At 45.2% G+C, this 16,500-nt stretch overlaps 1 protein-coding gene across 3 annotated transcripts in view; it reads left to right on the top strand.

Annotated features, from left to right (window-relative positions):
* The window catches only part of sv2 (synaptic vesicle glycoprotein 2), a 99,918-nt gene that overhangs the window by 71,582 nt on the left and 11,836 nt on the right, over positions 1-16,500 (top strand). For all 3 annotated transcript variants that reach the window (XM_059946084.1, XM_059946086.1, XM_059946085.1), the window contains 4 exons: positions 6,634-6,714; positions 11,974-12,063; positions 12,774-12,862; positions 16,261-16,400. In XM_059946084.1, coding sequence (XP_059802067.1) covers positions 6,634-6,714; positions 11,974-12,063; positions 12,774-12,862; positions 16,261-16,400 — 400 coding nt within the window. The remainder of the gene's footprint in view (positions 1-6,633; positions 6,715-11,973; positions 12,064-12,773; positions 12,863-16,260; positions 16,401-16,500) is intronic.

Raw genomic sequence — 16,500 nt, 5'->3', positions numbered from 1 at the left:
CCATAAATTTGCCCACTCACCTAAACTCTCCAAGTCACCCTGCATCCTCTTAGCATCCTCCTCACAGCTAACACCGCCACCCAGCTTCATGTCATCCGCAAACTTGGAGATGCTGCATTTAATTCCCTCGTCTAAATCATTAATATATATTGTAAACAACTGGGGTCCCAGCACTGAGCCTTGCGGTACCCCACTAGTTACTGCCTGCCATTCTGAAAAGGTCCCGTTTACTCCCACTCTTTGCTTCCTGTCTGCCAACCAATTCTCTATCCACATCAATACCATACCCCCAATACCGTGTGCTTTAAGTTTGCACACTAATCTCCTGTGTGGGACCTTGTCAAAAGCCTTTTGAAAATCTAAATATACCACATCCACTGGCTCTCCCCTATCCACTCTACTAGTTACATCTTCAAAAAATTCTATAAGATTCGTCAGACATGATTTTCCTTTCACAAATCCATGCTGACTTTGTCTGATGATTTTACCTCTTTCCAAATGTGCTGTTATCACATCTTTGATAACCGACTCTAGCATTTTCCCCACCACCGATGTCAGACTAACCGGTCCCGGTTTCTCTCTCCCTCCTTTTTTAAAAAGTGGGGTTACATTAGCCACCCTCCAATCCTCAGGAACTAATCCAGAATCTAAGGAGTTTTAAAAAATTATCACTAATGCATCCACTATTTCTTGGGCTACTTCCTTTAGCACTCTGGGATGCAGACCATCTGGCCCTGGGGATTTATCTGCCTTTAATCCCTTCAATTTACCTAACACCACTTCCCTACTAACATGTATTTCCCTCAGTTCCTCCATCTCACTAGACCCTCGGTCCCTTACTATTTCCGGAAGATTATTTATGTCCTCCTTAGTGAAGACAGAACCAAAATAGTTATTCAATTGGTCTGCCATGTCTTTGTTCCCTATGATCAATTCACCTGTTTCTGACTGTAAAGGACCTACATTTGTCTTGACCAGTCTTTCTCTTTTCACGTATCTTTAAAAGCTTTTACTGTCAGTTTTTATGTTCCCTGCCAGCTTTCTCTCATAATCTTTTTTCCCTTTCCTAATTAAGTAATTTCCCTTGTCAGCCACGGGTACACTACCTTCCCTGGTTTATTCTTTTGCCAAACTGGGATGAACAATTATTGTATTCATCCATGCGATCTTTAAATGCTTGCCATTGCATATCCACCATCAACCCTTTAAGTATCATTTGCCAGTCTATCTTAGCTAATTCACGGCTCATACCTTCAAAGTTACCCTTCTTTAAGTTCAGAACCTTTGTTTCTGAATTAACTATGTCACTCTCTATTAATGAAGAATTCCACCATATTATGGTCACTCTTACCCAAGGGGCTTCGCACGACAAGATTGCTAACTAACCCTTCCTCATTGCTCAATACCCAGTCTAGAATGGCCTGCTCTCTAGTTGGTTCCTCAACATGTTGGTTCAGAAAACCATCCCACATACATTCCAAGAAATCCTCTGCCTCAGCACCCTTACCAATTTGGTTCACCCAATCTATATGTAGATTGAAGTCACCCATTATAACTACTGTTCCTTTATTGCACGCATTTCTAATTTCCTGTTTAATGCCATCCTGGGACTGGAGATGTCTGATGAGTGTGTAGTTTGTGAGATGGTGCTGCCTTTTCACCCCTTGCGCAAGGTCTCTGTGTGCTGCTAGTTCTGGAACAAGAAGTTCTTATACCATCCCATGTGTTCCTTCTCTTTGAGCAGTCATGGGCTGAGGATTCCCAGGAATCAGAGGAGAGGTTGCATTTCTATCAATGCAGTTTTGAACACATGCTTGAGTCTTTAAATCTGTCCAGCAGGTAATCTCTTCCAGCCAGTGTCACAGTACTGGACAATGTACCTGCACCAGGTCAGATTGATGAGATTAAACAGTGCTTGATTGTTTACTGGCCAAGGAAGGATTAAACGAGTTCAAAGTGTATGGAAGTTCTGGCATTGGAGAGGGTCCAGAGGGAGTTCATGAGAATGCTGGGTTAATGAAAGGGTTAACATATGAGGAGCGTTTGATGGTTTTGGGCCTGTACTCGCTGGAGTTTAGGAGAATGAGGGGGACTTCATTGAAACCTGTCAGGTAGATGTGGATGTGGAGAGGACATTTCCTATAATGGGAAAGTCTAGAACCGGAGGACACAACCTCAGAATACAGGGACATCTGTTTAGAACAGAGATGGGAAAACTTTTCTTTCGCCAGAGGGTGGTGAATCTGTGGAATTCACTGCCACAGATAGCTGTGGAGGCCAAGTCTTTGGGTTTATTTAAGGTGGAGATTGATAGGTTCTTGATTAGTCAGGGTGTCAAATGTTATGGGGAGAATGCAAGAGATTGGAGTTGAGAGGAATAATAGATCAGCCTTGATGGAATACTGGAGCAGACTTGATGGGCCAAATGGTCTAATTCTGCTCCTATGTCTTATGTTTTTATGTAAACACTAGCTAGATCTCGGCAAAAGCACTGCTTTCTGGTCACAGAGAGAGTGAATGAGCAATAGGCCTGCCTTATACTGGATGACCAGGACTGGAGACCCTCAGCTTTGTGGAGTGGCTGAGATTGTTAAAGGGTCATGCACAGCTGGGAAAGACTTGTTTCCCTTAGAGTTACAATTGACCAGGTGCTTGTTTAAAGGATGAGAGAGAGAGGGAGAGAGAGAGAGAGATATGGATGGATGGACAGATGTTCTCACACAGAGAATGATGGCCACCTTGAATACACTCTGAAATGCTGGTAGCAGCAGAAAACTTTGTCTCTCAAAGAATAACATTAAATTGCCAGGCGTGGGAAATTAAATTTAATTGGGAAAATCTATGGCTAGCAGGGTCACAACGGTTTCTTTTTGTGTTTTTGTTCAAATTTAATTGTCATTCAACCACATACATGAACACAGCTACATGAAGCAGTGTTCCTCCAGGCCCAAGGTGTAATACTCAGTACCAACAACACACAGTACAAGTGCCATGTTACAATAGCAGAAAACAGACAGTCACACAAAAATAGTATAGCCCAAGTTCCTGAGTGGCATGGCCTGTAGATTGATGGTGTACGGGATGTTGTCCTGGTCTAACTTGTCTTCCCCTGAGCGAACACTGGAGGGCAGTACTGATTGAAGGGGATAGCCCCTGCTCAATACAGATTCTAGCATGCCTACGGTGACCTTTGCTCCTGCCACACGGCCTCTGGCATCTCCTGGGTAGCTGCAACAGGTGACACCTCAGCATGAGAGCCTGGTCCACACAACAACCGAGACAATGCAGTTGCTCCAGTGTTGGTGCCACCAATGAACCAGTGAAATGGACTTGCAGTATTCTACAATTCTAATGTCCAACAGGGTCTTGCATCATAATAAAAATGTTGAAGACAATCGTTTGCAGTGTTTGTTGGTCTGTGCACTGACTCTGCACAACAAGGATATGCGGCAAGTCCAGGTGACAACATGGTATGCAATGAGTCCAACTCCATCACTATCAAGGCATGCACTGATAGAGTAGATCTGCAGTAGTTCATGTTATTAATATCCAGCAGTATCTTGTGATTTTTTATTAAAGTTGTAAAAGATGAACAGTTACACCTTTAGCTGTGATTGTGCATACCACCATCTTAGCAGAACTTGAACTGTTCTACACAACCTTAACTCTAAGTCAGCCAATGGAACAGAGGTGGACTACCTCTTGTACTATCTTATGGCTTCTCTCTGAGTCTTTGTTTGTTTTACTTCACCCATACATCGGTGTATTTGTGCACATGACAATAAACACGACTTGGCTGAGATTCAGTGGCAAAGAAGTCCCAAGCTGTAGGTAGATATTCCTGCCTCTGGTTCTCTGCATTGGCCATAAGCCGTAGGAGTGGAATCAGTCCATTCAGCCCATTGAGTTTGCTCCATCATCGATGATTTATTTTCACTCTCAACCCCAATCTTCCCATAACCTTTGATGTCTTTACTAATCAAGAACCAATTAACCTCCACTTTAAATATACCCAATGACTTGGCCTCCACAGCCATCTGCAGCAACGTATTGCACAGACTCACCATCTCCAGCTACAGAAATTCCTCCTCATCCGTGTTCCAAAGGGAAGTTCTTGTGTTCTGAGGCTCTACTAACTGGTCTTAGACTGCTCCTCTACTGGAAACATCCTCTCAACCTCTACTGAATCTAGACCTTTCAATATTCAATAGTTTTCAAAGAGATCCCCCCTCCTTCCCGCTAGTACAGACCACAAACCATCAAACGCTTCTCATACATTAACCCTTTCATTCCCAGGGTCATTCTCATGAACCTCCTTTGGACCCTGTCCAATGCCAGTATATTCTTTTTTTTAGATAGTGGGCCCAATGTTTTAAAAAAACCTCAGCATTACATCCTTGCTTTTATTTTCTAGTCCTCTTGAAATGAATGCTAACATTGTATTTGCCTTCCTTACCACCGACTCAACTTGTAAATTAACCTTCAGGGAATCTTGTACAAGGACACCCAAGCCCCTTTGCAACTCTGATTTCTGAACTTGGTCTCCTTTTAGAACATAGGCTACACCTTTATTCCTTCTACCAAAGTGCATGACAATGCACTTACCTACTCCATATTCCATCTGCCACTTCTTTGTCCATTCTTCTGATCTGTCCAAGCCCTTCTGCAGACCTGCACCTATTTTTACATTGTCTGCAAATTTGGCCACAACACCACCAATACCACCATCACAATTCTTGACATATAGTTTGAAAAGCAGCAGTCCCAAATGGAACATCATAGTGACCAGCAGTCAAACAGAAAAGGCCTCCTTTATTCCCACTCTTTACTTCCCACCTGTCAGCCAATCTTCTATCCATGCCAGGATCTTTCCTGTAATACCACGAGCTCTTAGCTTGTTTAGCAGCCTTGTGCGGCACCTTGTCAAAGACCTTATGAAAATCCAAATAAACAACACCCACTGACTCATTTGTCTATCCTGCCAGTGTTTCCTCAAAGAATTCCAAAATATTTGTCAGGCAACATTTCCCCTTAAGGAAACCATGCAAACTTCAGATGATCTTACTATGTAGCTCCAACTATCCCAAAACCTCATCCGTAATATGGACTCCATAGGAAGGCAGACTAACCAGAGAAAATAAAGGGAATGTCTGTGATGGGATGCATTACTCAATCAACATAACAACTGCTTTAAATATAGAAAAGGAAGAGGAAAATACATTGAAACAGAAAGATTGAGCATGTCTATGGAAAGAGAAATGAAAAGGGATGGTTATCTGAAATTGTTAAATTAAGTATTTTGTACTGAGGATTGCATGGAGTGGGATAGAAGATTGGGGATCAATAAATTGATTTATTATTGTCACATGTACCAAGGGACAGTGAAAAGCTTGTTTTGCATATCATCCATACTGATCAATTGATTACAACATTACATTGGGGAAGAATAAAGTGTATCAGTTACAGAATGCAGAATAAAGTGCACAGAAACAATAAGGCACAAGGCCACAAGCTAGATTGTGACGTCAAGAGTCTATCTTACCGCACTAGTAAACTATTCAGTAATCTTTTAACTGTGGGATGGGAGCTGTCCTTGAGCCTGGTGGTACTTGCATTCAGCTTTTATAACTTATTTCTGCAGTAAGCTCAGGATTGGAATTACCTACTCTGGCTCCTGTTCCTCATGTTTTTGTGGTTTTTAAACAGTGAAACTCAAACATCAGGATCCTGTGGTCATCGTTGTACCTGAAAGACAGCTGTAATCACCTCTTCCTGCCCTGGTCACCCAACACATTCCTCTCAACCCTACCGTTAACTTCTCCACAACACTGCGATGACTAGAGAGGTTGACAGGCATGCAGTCACTCTTGAACCTTGCCATTGATGTCTTATTCATAGAACCGCAGGAGGAACACGTCTTCGTTGCACACGATCAGGTTCAAGAACAGCTACTTCCCTTCAGCCATTCAGTTCTTGAACAGACTGGCACAGGCAAATCACTACCTCAGTAAAGCAATACCAGGACCACTTCCATCACTTCGCACTAAAATAGACCTTATTTCTTTTTCTTCTGATTGTGTTCTTTTTTGTAAAAGTTCAGAATTAGATTTACTATCCCAGTCTTATGTGATGTGAAATTTGTTCTTTTGCAGTTGCAGTGCATAGCAAAGGCCAAGTTACCATAAATCTCAGAAATAAGCAATGATGAGACAGTGTTTATAGGTTCACGGACCGTTCAGAAATCTGATGGCAGAGGGAAAGAAACAGCTTCTCGGTGGTTGAGTGTAGGTCTTCAGGCTCCCGTGTCACCCCTGCTCCTCTTTCCGCAGTTGTACTAATGAGAAGAGGACTTGCCCCTTATTGCTGAAAGCCTCATTAATAATTTATTATTGATTTGTGAGTGAGTGCTGCCTATCTGGTGCTATGTGCCTGTGATGCTAGAAGTAAGTTTTCCATTCCAACTGTGCATACACCTAATTCTGCATGTGACAGTAAACTTGACTGTCACTTTGAGAAGTCACTCACTTGATCCCTTAGACACCACATTGTGAAGTGGATGGGACAGTAAATTGCCCTGTGTTGTTGAGTGGGCTGGGAATTATGAAAATATGACTCGTGTTTCTCGCCGTTCAGACTGGGCAGGAGGAAGAAGCCCTGCGGGTTTTCCGGTGGATGTTTCGGTGGAATCACCGCGAGCCAGCTCACTCTTTCTCGGTAAGTGAACAACAGTGTTCTTTAACCCCAACCTTCAGCCACTGCAGCCCTGCCCTATGCCTCACCCTTTCACCACAGCTGCTGTTTATGGTTGGTACTCCGACCTGTGCTAAATTCCAGATGTTTTCCAAAGGGAACCCTCATCCTGGCCAATGATACCTTGGAGAAGGCAGTTGGAGTCACACCGGGTGTGTAGAAGTTCGGAGTCTTTATTCAGCAATTCAGCTGAAAGAGAGGCACTGCTTCACAAATGAATGTGTCGAGGTCACAGTGCGTGGTGTTATGAGTGGCTGGCAGTGACAGAGACCTGGGGCACGATGTACTAGGGACCGGTGTCAGAGCAAGTCTGCTGTACCTGGAAGGTTAAGTTTTGGGGTTCGCCTGCTTTTCTGGACTTTAATTGCTGATGGCTGCGTGACAGCAGCCAGTGACAAATCCTCCCTCATCTGGGTCAGTGGTGCTTCTATATCTGCTGCTCAGTTCACTGTGAATTGAAGCATTATGTAATCAGTGAAAAGACCTGTCTCTGGTAATTACAGTCAGAGTCATACACATGGAAACAGGCCCATCAGCCCAACCCATTAATGCTAACCAAGATTCCCATCCGAGTTTGTCCCTGTGACCCACATTTAGTCCTATACTTTTCCTATCTATGTTCCTCTCAGTTTCTTTTAAATATTGTTGATATACATGCCTCAACCACTTGTTCTCACTATCTATACTTACCACCTTTGTGGAAAGAAGTTGCCCCTCAGGTCCCTTTTCAACCCTTCCCCTCTCACTGTAAACTTCTGCCCACCACACACAAAATGGCAGAGGAGCTCATCAAGTCAGGCAGCATCTGTGTTGGACCAAGACCCTTCAACAGGACTCATCAGATCTAACAAAGCATCTCAGCCCGAAATGTTGACTGTTTATTTCCTTCCATAGATGCTGCCTAACTTCCTGAGTTCCTCCAGCATTTTGTGTGTGTTTTAAATTTTTTAAATTTTACTTTTGAGATGCAGCACAGTATCAGGTCCTTCTAGGTAAATAAGCCCACACTGCCTAATTATACACATGACTAATTAACTCACTAATCCGTGCATCTTCGGAACATGGAAGGAAACCGGAGCACCTGGAGTAAACTCACAGGGAACACATACAAATTCCTTACAGATGGGTGGAATTAAACCTGGGTCACTGCTACTGTAATAGTAGTGTTACACTAACTGCTTGGCTACCATGCTGTCCCTAAACTGTACAACCTGCAATGGCCAGGAATCAAATCAGCTATAGTGAGCAGCTATCCTCACCACTATGTGCCCAGGTTCCTCCTGTCGCCCTGGCTACGAAGGATAGGTCTGGCTCCTTTACCACGCAACTGGTAAAACTGGTCAGCTGGTCGTTGCCGCCATACCTGTCCTTCGTAGAGAAGTTCTTTCAGGTCAACGCCTTTGACCACAGGGCCATTAGGCAGCGGTCAGCATGTAAGGTCCTGCAGGCACTGCAGTAGAAGGACGTGATAGACACAGTGGGGTGGTTCCCTGACCGTGCAGTTCATCTGGCAAAATACCTCATCACCAGACCTCACCAACAGGCACCAAGATCTTGCCTGGCTGGTGGTGAGAAGGGCCCTCACAGTCCGATCACTCCCGTATACCCGGAACGTCGTCTCCACACCCCTCTGCTCACGGGAGGACTGCAGTGAGGAGGAGTCGGTGACCCACCTCTTTGCACACTGTGGGTTCACCGAGGTGTGGAGGAAGATGTAAGGGACAGTGTCGAGGTTCATCCCCAGCAGCTGCGTGACAGAGGACTCTCTGATCTACAGGCTGTTCCCAGGGACGCACATGGAGACCAACATCTGGTGCGGCTGGCAGATCATCAACTCGGTCAAAGACGCTGTTTGGTCGGCCTGAAACTTGATGGTCTTCCAGCACACGGAGATGTCCGTGGGGGAATGCTGCCGACTGGCACATTCTCGGCCGCAGGAGTACGTGCTGAGGGACGCACTCAAACTTGGTGAAGCCACCTCAAGGGCCCGGTGGGGAAAGACCACAGTGTAGGGTTCTTCTCCCGCTGGAGTTGAGGGGTGGGGGGGGGGGGGGGAGGGTGGAGTGTATTCCCCTGAACAAGAGTATGTAAGTATGAAGTAACAGAGTGTCACATGGGTGGTGAAAAGTGTGGGAATGTAAAGACTGTAATGGAAACAGTTGTAAAGGACTGAGTGTCATTGAATGGTTTATTATACATAATTTTATTTTGAATAATGTATATTTTGATTTAAAAAAAGCTATCCTCACCACAATCACTCCAATTACGTTGTTCATGATTTCCAGCATCTGCAGTATCTTTTGTGTTTAAACCTCTCTCCTTTAGTTTTTGGTTCCACTTCCCTGGGAAAAAGACTTGGGGTAGTCACCTTCTATTTTCCCTTTATGACTTTATGCACCTCTATACGGTGACCCCACAGTCTCCAACACTCCAAGGAATAAAGTCCTTGGCCAGCCAGGCAGCCTGTTAAGTCCTTGCAGACGTTGCAGTTTAATGACACATTTCCTATAGCAAGGTAACCAGAGCAGTACACAACACTCCAGCTGAGGCCTTACCATTGCCTGATGGTTCATTGTCTTCAGACACGAGATGAAAATGTTGGAAAGACGGGTTTGTGTAGTTTTGCTGACTCCTTAGGTGGTCCCATCGTCTCACAATACAGAAACAGGCTGTTCAGTTCACCAAATCTAGACTGATCATCAACCATCCATTTACACTGGCCCAATTTATTCTCCCCACATTCCCACCTACTCTCCCCATTTGCAACAACCATTATTTACAGTTGGCGGGGGAGGGGGGGTGGGTGGAGATATGTAAGGTGCACCTTCCCTCCATGAGCCCCCAGGTTACCCTCGGGCAAGGTGTAGCAACTGCTTAGCCCCCCAAGCAGTAGCTCTTCATTCTGCTTTGTGCGGTAGAGATCAGTTCAAAATGTTTTCAGGATTTGGGAGACATACAGGAGCAAGGTAGATCAGCTGGATGAGTGGCGTCGCAGCAATAACCTTGCACTCAATGTTAGTAAGACTGTGTGGTTAAGAAAGCATACAGTGCGTTGGCCTTCATCAATCATGGGATTGAGTTTAGGAGCCAAGAGGTAATGTTGCAGCTATATAGGACCCTGGTCAGACCCCACTTGGAATACTGTGCTCATTTCTGGTCGCCTCACTTCAGGAAGTATGTGGAAACTAGAGAAAGGATGCAGAGGAGATTTACAAGGATGTTGCCTGGATTGGGGAGCATGCCTTACGAGAATAGGTTGAGTGAACTCGGCCTTTTCTCCTTGGAGCGAAGGAGGATGAGAGGTGACCTGATAGAGGTGTATAAGATAATGAGAGGCATTGATCGTGTGGATAGTCAAAGGCTTTTTTCCAAGGCTGAAATGGCTAGCATGAGTGGGCACAGTTTTAAGCTGCTTGGAAGTAGGTACAGAGGAGATGTCTGGGCTAAGTTTTTTTACGCAGAGAGTGGGGAGTGCGTGGAATGGGCTGCTGGCGATGGTGGTGGAGGTGGATACAATAGGGTCTTTTACGAAACTCCTGGATCGGTACATGGAGCATAGAAGAACAGAGGGCTATGGGTAACCCCGTCATTTCTAAAGTAAGTACATTGTGGACTGAAGGGCCTGTATTGTGTTGTAAGCTTTCTATGAACTGATTGTGGACAATCGATAGAACACACACCAGTCCTCATTGAAGGATCAGAAGTGGAAATGGTGAGCAGTTTCAAGCTCCTGGGTGTCAACATCTCCGAGGATCTATCCTGGGCTCAACATGTTGATGCAATTATGAAGAAGGCATGATGGCAGCTATGCTTCATTGGAGTTTGAGGAGATTTGGAATGTCACCAAAGTCACTGAGAAATTTCTGCAGGTGGCCATGGAGAGCATTTTAACTGCATCACCATCTGGTATGGAGGGGCCATTGAACAGGATCAGAAAAAGCTGCAGAAAGTTGTAAACACAGCCAGCTCCATCATGGGCACCAGCCTCCTCAGCATTGAGGACATCTTCAAAAGGCGATGCCTCAAAAAGGCAGCATTCTTCATTAAGGACCCCCATCACCCAAGGCATGCCCTCTTCTCATTGCTACCATCAAGGAGGTGGTACAGGAGCCTGAAGACACACACTCGACATTTGAGGAACAACTTTTCCTCCTCTGTCAGATTTCTGAATGGATAATAATCCCATGAACACTTATCTTGATTTTTTTTCCCTCTTTTTGCACAATTTATTTAATTAAATTTTCTTTTTTCTATATATACTTAATATAATTTATAATTTTTATTATTAATGTACTGCTGTTGCAAAAAACAAATTTCACGACATAAGCAGAGAATATGCAGCAAAAGATGATGCACCGCAAGAGGCGAGCCTCGAATAATTACACCCAGATAAAGAAGAGCTGCGGTGCCCTGCGAACGTGACACAACATTACAGGAGCTGCTGCATCACCGCCCCAGTGACCCGACCTCCAGTGCTGTCTCTGTTGTCTTCACCTGGTTCTCCACTCCACACCCCCCACCCCCACTCCCGGATATCCCAAAACAGGTTAATTGGACACAAAATAACTCTAACAATGTCAGTGAGCGGTAGAATCTGGGGGAGTTGATACAGAAAGTGAGGAGAAAAAATAAACAGGATCATTGTAAATGAGAGGTTGATGTTCACAAACTTTACGTGCTGTTTCCTTCTAGTGATCTACAAACTAAAACATGTACACATTTTAAAAATCCTTGTGTTTCTCTTTTAAGCTATCCTGAATTATTTCATCTGTTCTGACCAGGACTAGTAGTAGTTTTCCCAGGTTTACTGCAACTTCCTTGCAACCCTTATACCTCTGTTAAATGGAAGAAGCAATTCATTGTTTCCTTTGCTTTTATTAAAATCTTTGTCAATAATTTACCAGGTGTTCAGATACCTGAGCACTGCACGGTGGGTGGCTGCCATCGACTATTCCTATGCTCTATCGATCTACAAACATGATAGCTCACATACACTGCTAAGCAGATATTCATCGTCACCGAGTACAACTACTGATGAATGCCTCTGCAAGTGAGAAGCAATTCCTTATGACAGTGACGGCAGACAACTCAGTAATTCCCCCCACCCCACCCCCAACCACCACCATAGGCTGGTACTCCCTCCCCCTCAATGTTTGGAGTTTTGATTCTGTGATCTCGGTCACAGAAGCTGACCTGCTTCCTCCTGATTTCTCTGATCCACAGGTCCATCGGCTTTTGATCCCTGCTGTTGAAAAAAGCAGCACCAGGTTTTACAATGGTCGACCCGACTGGCTCAGACATCAGTTACTGAAGGTACGGTCAACCGCCTAATCTGTCTTTTCTTGGGCATGTGTAAAAGTTGCAAATATCCAGGGGATTGTATTGTGGACAGAAGATCGCAGTCAAAGCACTCAGTCCTTACCGGATTCACATTGTATCAGGTTGGTCTGCTGGAGGAGCTCAGCAGGTCGATCAGCATCTGTAAGGGATGAAGAAGGAATTCCTTTCTCCCCACCGATACCCTTGACCCACTTACCTTCTCCATCAGGTTGTGTTGCTCCAGATTCCAGCATCTGGTGGCTCTCTTTTCTGAGCATTCATGTAGTCTTCTTTGGTAGATCAGGGGAGAGGCTTTACCTTGGGTCCAGCCTCCGGTGTGGTGGTGGTGCTATCCCCAGAGGTTCGGTGCATCCCTCAGCCAGCTGCTGGGGTTCACTTGTTGTCAGTTTCCCCTTTCACTGGAAGGCCAACACCGCTGGGATGCTGCCTACTGATTCTCAAGCTCCTCCCATTGATCCCTCCGAGGCCCTCCAAACAATCTCCAAAATCCTCCCACTGACCCTTGCATCCCTGCCACTGATCCTGGCTCTCTTCCTGCTGATCTTTGATCCCCTTCCACTCTGATTCCTGCACCCACAGCGCTCTGTTGTGTATCGAGAGATCTCGCTGTGAGTGTCCTTTCCTCTGGGCAGTGGCGATAATTGATGAGCTGGGTCGGCTAACAGTGCCGTTTTCATTTTCAGGGCGTGGATCCCATCTGCAAGCTGTTCTCTCAGAGGCACAGGTCCACGTCAATCGCATTGTCCATCATCTTCTTCAGCATCTCATTCGGGTGAGTTGTTCTGTGAACTAGCCCCAAGACCGGCTGATCCCTGTACCACTCCCTCCTCGGCTTAGTTGTCGCAGGCAGCAGTTTCACAGAGAATTGCCTTTGTCATTCTCGTTCTGGGACTCCACTTGGCACTGATGGAGGGGGGTATTACTGGGTGAAAACTTCAGATCAAAGACAGAGCATCTGTTTACTTGGCATTCATATGGGTAACTGCTGTACGACGATTCAGATCGGAGGGTGGGTTCACAGGGCAAAATTTCCCGTTTATTCAGTGTCCTTTTTGGACCAAGAGAAGCAGCAAATAGTTTAAGCAGCTCTTTGGCACACGATATGCAGAAAATGGATAAATATGAACCTGTGTAGGCAGGAGGGGTCAGTTAGGTGTCTAAATACTAGTTTAGTTAGTATAGCATAACCTTGTGGGCCAAATGGTGTGTTCCTTTACTGTCTGGACCAAAGGAGTCTCGCTTCCAATCAAGTGGAGTCAGTGAATAAGGCCATAAGGCATAGGGGAATAAATTAGGCCATATGGCTCATCAAGTCTGCTCCATCATTCAACCCTCTCAACCCCATTCTCCAGTATTTTCCCTGTAATCTGTATGCCCTTACAAATCAAGAACCTACCAATCTTCACCCAATGACCTGGCTTTCACAGCAGTGAATTCACCACCCTTTAGCTAAAGACAAACCCCTTTTGCCTGTGTTGGCCGTGTATCTCTCTTCTCTTTTAAAGGTTGTAATTATACCCGCCTCTACTGCCTTCTCGGCAGCTTGTTCCATCCCCTGTATGGTAAAACCTAAGCCTCAGATCACAGTGTTAGCTGAACAGTGGTAGCATAAACGCCTACCTCGCATGAAGGGCGAGATGAGAAGCCAGCACTTCATCAGCCTCCTCCTTAAACGTGCAACAAACTAAGATCAAACTTCATGAAATTAAAAATAAACCAGCTGTTCACAGGGGCTGTTTCCTGCCATGACACTAGGAGGAACAGGGAACCAGGGTTACAGCCTCAGGGCACAGACCAGGACGAGATGATGCAATCTGAATTTCTTAATCCCACATTGCTGTCACAAAGTACCCAACAGAGACTGTGGAGGGTTTCGGACACAAGTCAACTTTTTCTTCCTTTCTCAGTCTCGCACTAATTTTGTTAAGTTTATTTTGCACGTGGGTAAGTTATGTCCAGTTTGTTAATTTGAGTTGATACTAACCAGCATATCCTCACCCTCCACTGTGCTGCTGCTGCTGCGAACGGCTATTTTTCATTACATTTATACACAGTGTATGCTTCCCTATGACAACAATAAACTTGAAGTCTGCAGGAGGGACAGGGTATCCTGGGATCATCTCACTCTTGTGGGGAACATAATGAAATAGGAGCCATTCAGCTCTTCAGGGTTGACCTGCTATTCAGTGTGATCGCAGCTGACCTGTTCCAGACCTCATCCCGTCCTCAATTCCCTGTTTTCAAAACTTTAAAATCTACTCCCCACACCTCTCAGGGGGTAGGGAATCCGACAGGTTCACCACTGAGATCTTCACGTGAGCAAAGAATTTCACCATACCCTGACAATAAACAAATCTGTATGTTGAGTTCCTACACACATCAGTTTTAACTCACCAGTCCCGGCTGCCTGGTCTCAGGACTAACACAGGTTGGACGTGGAGATTTGTGTTCAGCACAGGGACTTACTGCAGGACTGAGGTTAATGAAATGAGGCGGAGGAAGGTAGAAAAAAACTATGCTTGAGGTTTGAGACCTAGGGACCAGTCTACTGCACCCACCAGGAGGGTTTCAGTGGGAGAAGAACAAAGCGGAACTTGTACCATGAGGGGAAATTATTTGCAAATTCTTCATCTAATTACTCCGGGTTTCTATGAACTGTAGACTCTTAAATCAGGGTCGCCAAATTCTGCACTAGATTGTCCAATTGTAACTGTAGAAGCCAAACTGTAATGCCCAGAATCAGTTAGAGATACAGCACAGGAAGAGGCTTGCAGCACACTGGAGTTCATGCTGTCCATCAATAACCCACTTACATTAATCCTCTATTAATCCCATTTTTTAAAATTCCCCCACATTTCCTTCAACTCCCCCACCCACAGATTCTAACACTCCACTAGGGACAGTTCAGTGGCCAACTATGTGGGAGGGAAGCCCCGTTGTAGGCTGATCCTCAGTGGGGTGTTGAGGGAATGCAGCACTGCCTGAGGTGCTGTTTTACAGATGGGCCGTCAGGCAGAGGCTCCCTCCACTCTCTCATTTTAGAAGGGCTGTGGTAACATTTAAAAGAAGGGGAGTACTTCTGAGATACAAGACTGTTGATGCTGGAATCTGGTGCGACAGATAATCTGATGGAGGAACTCAGCAGGTAGAGGTGTGTGTGTGTGTGTGTGTGTGTGTGTGATGAAACCCTGCAGCAGGACTGAGGAGAGAGAGTGGTGATGGCCCATTTAAAGATGAGGGGAGCGAAGAGGCAGGACCCAGAGGAGATTGGTGGACAGAGAAGGGGGCAAGATAGTAAGCTGGTTGTGCTAGGTAGGGGAAGGGAGCAAGGACAGAATTGGGAGACAGTGGCAGGTCAAAGGAGATATAAGAGGGACATTGAGTATATACTATATATTTCTCTATCTGTATTAAGAGGCAGATGGAACTATGTGGGGAAGAATGTGGGCAGATTGGAGACATCTACTGGAAAGAGATAAAACAAGTACACAAAGCATTATCAGAGCTGGACCTGTACCAAAGGTGAATGGCAACTGGAACCAGAACCGTTTGAGAAGTGGGGGGGACCTGGGGGGATGAGGAGTGAGTGAGTGAGTGAGTGAGTGAGTGAGTGAGTGTGTGTGTGTGTGTGTGTGTGTGTAAGTAATGGGTGAATGGAACTAGGTGGGTTAGAGGGACAAAGGTGCACCATGGAGGAATTCATTTCATGTCCTGTCTAATGCTGATCGTACATCTACTTGTGGAAAGATGGTGCAGGCCAACTGACATTTAAGGGTGGCACAGTAGTGTGGCAAATAGCACAGTGCTTCACAGCACTAGCTATAATTCCTGCCACTGTCTGTAAGGAGTGTGTACGTTCTCTTTGTGACTAAGTGTGTTGCCCCAGGGTGGCGTGGTTTCTTCCACATTCCAAAGGTGTAGGAGTTAAGGTAGTCAGTTGTAAGCAGGTTATATTGATGCCAGAAACGTGATGACACTTGCAGATTGCCCAGTACAATCCTTACTGATTTCATGACACAAACATACATTGAACATACAATGGTGTTTTTTGTGACAAATATGGCAAATCTTTTCCTCATCTACACTGAGATTTCAAGAGCCTCAAGACATCCAAGGTTGGAAGAGTGATTCTCTGTTGTTGCCCCTCCCCATCTTTTCTGCCCCGTCTAGGTTTTACGGTCTCTGGATGTGGTTTCCTGAGCTGCTAAAACAGATAGAAATCACGGGTGGGTCTGCTTGTTCAAGCAACTGGTCCAGTCAAAGCGGCAAAGGTGTGGAAAACATCACCTGTTACCCAGTCAAAACAGCAGGTACGTGTTTGAAGTTTGTTGGGAGCTGGTGTGTCTCATATCCCTCAGAAAGAACACAACCTTCAATGGCTTGTTATTCAAATGCTTGTGAGAGATTGGA

The sequence above is a fragment of the Hypanus sabinus genome, chromosome 21 (assembly GCF_030144855.1).
Source record: "Hypanus sabinus isolate sHypSab1 chromosome 21, sHypSab1.hap1, whole genome shotgun sequence".
In the NCBI taxonomy this organism is placed as follows: domain Eukaryota; kingdom Metazoa; phylum Chordata; class Chondrichthyes; order Myliobatiformes; family Dasyatidae; genus Hypanus; species Hypanus sabinus.
Note: the sequence above shows the minus strand (reverse complement) of the source record. Positions and strands in the feature narration are given on the sequence as shown.